At 47.8% G+C, this 7,715-nt stretch overlaps 2 protein-coding genes across 2 annotated transcripts; one reads left to right on the forward strand and one right to left on the reverse strand.

The window, feature by feature from the left end:
- Position 1: 1 nt before the first annotated feature.
- Positions 2 to 554, forward strand: ENH_00013750 (hypothetical protein; the record flags this gene model as incomplete). Its single annotated transcript, XM_013579068.1, has 2 exons — positions 2 to 217; positions 517 to 554. Coding segments are annotated over 2 exons (254 nt in total), but the record flags the coding sequence as incomplete, so codon positions are not given.
- A 2,800-nt stretch (positions 555 to 3,354) lies between these two features.
- Positions 3,355 to 6,063, reverse strand: ENH_00013760 (DNA-directed RNA polymerase III largest subunit, putative; the record flags this gene model as incomplete). Its single annotated transcript, XM_013579069.1, has 1 exon — positions 3,355 to 6,063. The coding sequence occupies one exon, from the start codon at positions 6,061 to 6,063 to the stop codon at positions 3,355 to 3,357; it is 2,709 nt and encodes a 902-aa protein (XP_013434523.1).
- Positions 6,064 to 7,715: the final 1,652 nt, after the last annotated feature.

Consider the following 7,715-nt stretch of genomic DNA (forward strand, 5'->3'; position numbering starts at 1 on the left):
CCGGGCCCCCCAGGGGGCCCCCCCCCAGGGGCCCCCGTTGGGAGGGGGGGCGAGGAGGGCCTGTCGGGTCTGCCTGTGGGGCAGAAAGGGGACTTTGATGAGGGAGGAAATGTGGGCGAAGACTTTGTGGAGGTCTGCGGGGCCCCTTTTGGTCTCCATGAGGAGCGGGTTGAGCCCGTCGTCTCCGTAGAGAAACTGCACCACTTGCCCGTCGCTGGTGCGCACTGTGTGGTCGTACTTCACGCACAAGTCCTCCAGAGCCTGCGGCCAACAAAACTGTCTCCTTGCTTTCGTTGGGGCTCTTTAGGGGGATTTAGCGGGGAGTTAGCGGGGCTTTAGGGCTCTTTAGGCGGCTCTTTAGGGGCCTTTTTAGGTCTCTTTAGGTGTCTCTTTATGGGGCTCTTTAGGTCTCTTTAGGTGTCTCTTTATGGGGCTCTTTAGGTGTCTCTTTACTAGGTGTCTCTTTAGGAGTCTCTTTAGGAGTCTCTTTAGGTGTCCCTTTAGGTGTCTCTTTAGGTGTCTCTTTATGGGGCTCTTTATGGGGCTCTTTATAGGTCCCTTTACTAGGTGTCCCTCTAGGTGTCTCTTTATGGGTCTCTTTATCTGTCTCTTTATGGGTCTCTTTATGGGTCTCTTCATCTGTCGCTTCATCTGTCTCTTCATCTGTCTCTTCATCTGTCTCTTCATCTGTCTCTTCATCTGTCTCTTCATCTGTCTCTTTATGCCTTGTTGTGTGTCTCTATAGGTGTCTCTTTAAGTGTCTCTTCAGGTGTCTCTTTAGGTGTCTCTTGAACTGTCTCCTTATCTGTCTCTTTATTTGTCTCCTTTTCTGTCTCCTTATCTGTCTCCTTATCTGTCTCCTTTTCTGTCTCATCTCCCACCTTTCTGTCTTCCCATCTATTTCCTCATCTACGTTGCTTTCTGTCTCTTTATGTCTCCTTCTCTGTTTCCTTATCTGTCTCTTTATCTGTCTCTTTATCTGTCTCTTTATCTGTCTCTTTCTCTGTCTCCTCCTCTGTCTCTTTAGCTGTCCTTCTATCTGTCTCTTTATCTGTCTCTTTATCTGTCTCTTTATCTGTCTCTTTATCTGTCTCCTTATCTATCTCTTTATCTGTCTCCTTCTCTGTCTCTTCATCTGTCTCCTTCTCTGTCTCCTTCTGTCTCCTTCTTCTGTGTCTCCTTCTCGAACTGTCTCCAACTGTCTCCCTCCCCCCCAAACTGTCTCCAACTGTCTCTCTTCTCTTCGAACTGTCTCCTTCTCTGTCTCCTTTCCAAACTGTCTCCAACTGCCTTCTCTTCAAACTGTCTCCTTCTCTGTCTCCTTTCCAAACTGTCTCCAACTGTCTCTATTCCAAACTGTCTCCAACTGTCTCTCTTCTCTTCAAACTGTCTCCAACTGTCTCCGTTTTTAAACAAGCTTTCCAACTGTCTCCAAATTATTTCCAACTGTCTCCAAACTATTTCCAAATGTCTCCAAACTATCTCCAACTGTCTCCAACTGTCTCCAACTGTCTCTCTTCTCTTCAAACTGTCTCCAACTGTCTTCTTTCTGAAACTCTCTTTCCAACTGTCTCCAAACTATTTCCAACTGTCTCCAAACTATCTCCAACTGTCTCCAAACCATTTCCAACTGTCTCCAACTGTCTCCAAATTACTTCCAACTGTCTCCAAACTATCTCCAACTGTCTCCTCTGGCAGCTATCTCCAAACAACCTCCAACTGTCTCCAAACTATCTCCAACTATCTCCAACTGTCTCCAACTATCTCCAACTGTCTCCAACTATCTCCAACTGTCTCCAAACCATTTCCAACTATCTCCAACTATCTCCAACAATCTCCAACTGTCTCCAAAAAGTCTCCAACAATCTCCAACTGTCTCCAAAAAACTCCAACTGTCTCCAAAAACTCCCAACAGCCTCCACCTATCTCCCGAGTCTCCAAAACTCCCCAAAAGTCCCCAACTGTCTCCAAAACTCCCCAAAAGTCCCCAACTGTCTCCAAAAAACCCCAACAACTTCCAACTATCTCCACCTATCTCCCCAATCTCCAAAACTCCCCAAACTCCCCAACTGTCTCCAAAACTCCCAAAAGTCCCCAACTGTCTCCAAAACTCCCCAACTGTCTCCAAAACTCCCCAACTGTCTCCAAAACTCCCCAAAGTCCCCAACTGTCTCCAAAACTCCCCAAGTGTCTCCAAAAGTCCCCAAGTGTCCCAAGTGTCTCCTCGGACCTTGACGAGTCTGCGTTGCATGTATCCTGTCTCCGCGGTCTTGACTGCAGTGTCCACGAGTCCCTCTCTGCCGGACATGGAGTGGAAGAAGAACTCGTCGGGAGACAGTCCGGAAAAGAAAGAGTTGGAGACAAATCCTTTGCTGCGAGGGTCTCCTGTCTCCTTTCGGAACAGCGGCAAAGTCCTGTCTCCAAATCCCGCGGAGACTCTCCGCCCCCCCACGTTTTGCTGCCCCACGCAAGCCACCATCTGCGCAATATTAATTAAGGCCCCCTTAGCTCCGGACTTGAACATAATTCCGGGTTTGTTAAAAGGAGACAGTAGTTTATTACAAACTTGTCCAGCAGAGTTTCTTAAATCATCTAAGATCTTTTTAACTCTTAACTCCAGAGTCTCCTCGAGGCTGCAGCCCGGGTGGGGCTGCATGCAGCCCCGCGAATACAGCGAAGTCTCCCGCTGGATCGCTGCTGCTGCTGCTGCCAAAAGTGTCTCCTTTGCTGTCTCCAAGGAGACACTTGGAGACACATCGTCGAGGCCCAGCGTGAAGCCGTAGCTGCAGAACCAACGCGCGCACACGCGGGCCACGCGGGCCATGCAGGCAGCGGCCAGGGAGGGGGAGTTGTCTCTTATCAAGTGGTAAAAGAGACCGTGTTTGGAGTCCTGAAAGGAGACAGAAAAGGAGACAGAAAAGGAGACAGAAGGAGATAGGGGAGTGTCTTTTATTTAATGGTGAAAGAATTGTGTTTAAAGGGCTGAAAGAGGTGAAAGGAGACAGTTTTTAGAGATGCAGAGAGGTGCATGCAACAGAGAGAGAGAAAGAGTTGTCTCTTATCAAGTGGTAAAAGAGACCGTGTTTTGAGTCCTGAAAAGGAGACAAAAGGAGACAGAAGGAGACAGGGGAGTGTGTTTTATTTAATGGAGAAAGAACTGTGTTTAAAGGGCTGAAAAAGGTGAAAGGAGACACTTTTTAGAGGTTTTGAGAGGTGCATGCAACAGAGAGAGAGAGAGGGAAGTGTCTGTTATTAAGTGGTAAAAGAAATTCTGTTTGGAGTTTTAAAAAGGAGACAAAAGGAGACAGAAGGAGACAGGGAAGTGTCTTTTATTAAATGCTGAAAGAACTGTGTTTAAAGGGTTGAAAGAGGTGAAAGGAGACACTTTTTAGACAAAAGGAGACAGGTGCACGCAGCAGAAAGAGAGAGGGAAGTGTCTCTTCTTAAGTGGTAAAAAAGATTCTGTTTGGAGTTTTGAAAAGGAGACAAAAGGAGACAAAAGGAGACAGAAGGAGACAGGGAAGTGTCTCCTTTTGGATGGTGAAAGAATTGTGTTTGGAGGGCTGAAAGAAGTAAAAGGAGACACTTTTTAGAGGTTTTGAGAGATGCATGCAGCAGAGACAGAGGAAGAAGTGTCTCTCTTATTGAGGAGTTAAAGAATTCTGTTTGGAGTTCTGGAAGATATAAAAGGAGACAAAAGAGATAAAAGGAGACAAAAGAGATAAAAGGAGACAGAAGAGATAAAAGGAGACAAAAGGAGACAAAAGGAGACAGGAGGAGACAGAGACAAGAAGAGACAGATAGAACAGAAATAGGCAGAAAAGAGACAGATAGAAGAAGAGACAAACAGAAGAAGAGACAAATAGAAAAGAGACAAATAGAAGAAGAGACAGAGTAAGGAGACAGATGGAGACAAATGAGATTGATGGGATTGAAACGGAGAGGAATAAGAGACAAAAAGGAGACAAAAAGGAGACAAAAAGGAGACAAAAAGGAGACAAAAAGGAGACAAAAAAGGAGACAAAAAGGAGACACAGAAAGGCAGAAGAAGAGAGTTTGGAAGGAGAAGAGAGACAGAGGAGACAACATTTGTTGTGCGAAGTAAAAACGCCAAAAAGAGTCCCTCAAATGCCGCAAAAGCGCAAACAGAAAACTCCAAAAAGAGCAGCAAAAAGAGCAGCAAAAAGAGCAGCAAAGCAGCAGCAAAAGGTCTCCAAAAGAGCAGCAAGAAGAGCAGCAAGAAGAGCAGCAAAGCAGCAGCAAAAGGTCTCCAAAAGAGCAGCAAAGCAGCAGCAGCAAAAGGTCTCCAAAGAGCAGCAAAAGGAGCCCCCAGAAGTTCCAAAAGCCCCAAAAGTCCCCAAAGAACGCAAAAGCCGCGCCAAGAAGTCCCCGCAGCAGCAGCGCAGCCCCGCAGCAGCAGCAGCAGCAGCAGCAGCAGCAGCAGCAGCAGGAGCAGGAGGAGCGGACTCCGAGGACTTTTTTTCCGATGGCACCGGCGAGGAGTTCGGAGTGGCGGACGACGACGTAGGCGTCGTTGGGACACATGCAAAAGGGGACAGTTGGAAGGAGACAGTTGGGGTCGAAGTCCCTTTCTCGAGTCTCGAAGTTGAGGACTGCAGCAGCAGCTCTGTGGGGCCGCAGCAGCACCGCCAGCAGCTGCTTCCCAGTCCAGAGCTCCTGCGGCAGCAGCAGCGCGGGCGGCGGCAGCTGCACTGCAGCAGCAGCATCGGTGCATGCAGCACAGAGTTGGGAAAAAGCTTTTCTGGAAAAAAAAGAATCTTTGTGAGTTATCAAATACCAACAAGACAGAAAGTCCTGAGTGGCCGCCACCAGAGGGTCTCCGTTCTTCGGAGTCTGCAAGTTGGAGACAACTCCGAGGAGACACAAGGCCTCGGCTCTTGCTTCATGAGTTTGCGGAAGATGGAGATTCATTTCGTCTCCGTCGAAATCCGCGTTAAAAGGAGAACAACAACTCTCATTAAACCTCAGAGTTCTCCCCTCCATGACTCTGGCTTTGAAGGCCATGAGGCTGAGTCGGTGGAGAGATGGTTGTCTGTTGAAAAGAATAATGTCTCCGTCTCTCAAGTGTCTCTCGACAGTGTCTCCTGTCTCCAAGTGCGACGCCAAGTGTCTCCTGTTGGCGAAACGGAGACTGCACTTGCTGCCGTCGCGCTTGTGTACGTACAGCGCGCCGGGCCAGGAGTCGCAGCCGCGCAGCACTGCAGCGCGAAGCGCTGCTGCAGAAAGGGGACAAACTGTCTCCGGAAAGGAGAGTCTCTTGGCCATCCACTTGGGGACAATGACTTCAAAGATCTCCGCATTAGGGTCTGGAGAAATGACAGTTCTCCCCGAAAAGTCCACTCTTTTCCCCGAGAGATTGCCGCGAAAGCGGCCCTCCTTGCCCTTCAGCCGCTGGCAGAGGCCCCGCGCGGGTCTGCTGCTGCTGCTGCTGCTGCTGCTGCTGCGGCCCACCAGCTGCTGCGCTGCAGGGGCCTCCGAGTTCAGCAGCAAAGTCACCTGCAGCTGCAGCAGCTCCCACAGCCCCAGCAGCTGCCCCGGGGGGCCCCCTGCTGCTGCGAGGCCCCTCAGGGCCCCGTTTATCTCCACTATCTCCGCGAGGAGACAGGTCAAATCGTCTTCGTTGGAGCCTTGTTCTCCGACGGAGACAGAAGGACGGAGACAGTTCGGGGGGACTGGCAGCTGCTGCAGCAGCAGCTTCGCGGGGGCCACCACGTCCAGCACTTCGCAGTCTCCGGGCCGCAGCCGCTGCAGCAGCTGCTGCACGCGCAGCGGGTGGAGGTCCTCTTCCTGCTGCGCTGCTGCTGCTGCTGCTGCTGCTGCTGCAGTGCCGCCGGCTGCAGCAGCAGCAGCAGCAGCAGCAGCGCGCGGCTGCTTCGTGACGTGCCGCAGCTTCATGAACTGGTCCAGCACTGGCCGCACGACTTTGCGCAGCACGCCCTGAGGGGCCTCGCAAAGGAGACACTTGGAGACTCTTTTGCATTCGGAGACAGTTTTCCGGAAAAGGGCCTTTTTGGCAATGGGGTCTTCGCGGTGGCGGCGCATGCGCTGCAGCGCGCGCGCCCGCGCCTCCGGAGACAGCAGCAGGGCCCCACACTTTTTGCAAATGCAATAAAGAATTTGAATTAAATGTTTTAAAAATAAAAACCCGCAATGAAAAACGGGGACAGTTAAGTTGCAGTGGCCCCAGTGGCCCCCGCAGGTCAGCAGCGAGTTCCCGCAGGTTTGGCAGACGGAGTCGCTCCGGTTCGGGCCTGCGGCGAAAACCCTAAACCCTGATTTAGGGTTTACGGGAGGGGTTAGGCGCGGATTTAGGGTTTAGGGAGGGGTTAGGCGCGGATTTAGGGTTTAGGGAGGGGCTAGGCCCGGATTTAGGGTTTAGGGGAGGGGTTAGTCCCGGATTTAGGGTTTAGGGGAGGGCTTAGTCGCGGATTTAGGGTTTGAGAAAAAGGGCTTAGTCGCTGATTTAGGGTTTAAGAGTGTTTGTTTGGGGTTTTTTGTTTCGCTGATTTGGGGTTTATTTCAGCAGTTATTTGGCTGCTTCTTCAGCTAATTAATTGTTTAAGTGAGTCGTCAATTCATTGTTTTGTTTGTTAGTTTTTTAATTAATTAATTAATTAATTAATTAATTAATTAATTTATTTATTTATTTAATTTATTTATTCATTCATTCATTCATTTTATTAATTCAGTTTGGCAATGGAGACAATTGAGATGAGGGGACAGTAAAGAAAAGGAGACAGTGAAGGAAAGGAGACAGTATAGGAGACAGTGAAGAAGAGGAGACAGTGAAGAAAAGGAGACAGTGAAGAAAAGGAGACAGTAAAGAAAAGGAGACAGTAGAGAGGAGACAGTAGAGAGAAGGAAACAGTAAAGATAAAGGAGACAATAAAAAAAAGGAGACAGTAAAGAAAAGGAGACATTAAAGAAAAGGAGACAGTGAAGACAATGGAGACAGTTGAGATGAGGGAGATAGTACAGAAAAGGAGACAGCAAAGATGTTAGTAAGATAGTGGAGACAATAAAGGAGACAGTACAGATAAAGGAGACAATAAAGATAAAGGAGACAATAAAGAGAAAGGAGACAATAAAGATAAAGGAGACAATAAAGATAAAGGAAACAGTAAAGATAAAGGAGACAGTAAAGCGAAGGGAGACAATAAAAATAAAGGAGACATTAAAGATAATGGAAACAAAGATAATGGAGTCAATAAAAATAATGGAAACAATAAAGATAAAGGAGACATTAAAGAGAAAGGAGACAATAAAGATAATGAAACAAACGCAATAGTGGAGATAGTGGAGAAAAAGGAGACAGTAAATATGATGGACATAATGGAGATAAAGGAGACAGTAAAGATAATGGAGATAAAGGAGACAGTAAAGATAATGGAGATAAAGGAGACAGTAAAGATAATGAGACATTAAAGACAGTAAAGATAATGGAGATAAAGGAGACAGTAAAGATAATGAGACATTAAAGACAGTAAAGATAATGAGGTAATGGAGAAAAAGGAGACAAGAAAGATGATAGAGAAAAGGAGACAGCAAAGATAATGGAGAAAAGGAGACAGTAAAGATAATTGAGAAAAGGAGACAGTAAAGATAACTGAGGAGACAGTAAAGATAATGGAGAAAAGGAGACAGTAAAGATAATGGAGAAAAGGAGACAGTAAAGATAATTGAGAAAAGGAGAT

Source organism: Eimeria necatrix, genomic scaffold (assembly GCF_000499385.1).
Source record: "Eimeria necatrix Houghton genomic scaffold, Enh_scaff1439, whole genome shotgun sequence".
NCBI classification, from domain to species: Eukaryota; Apicomplexa; class Conoidasida; order Eucoccidiorida; family Eimeriidae; genus Eimeria; species Eimeria necatrix.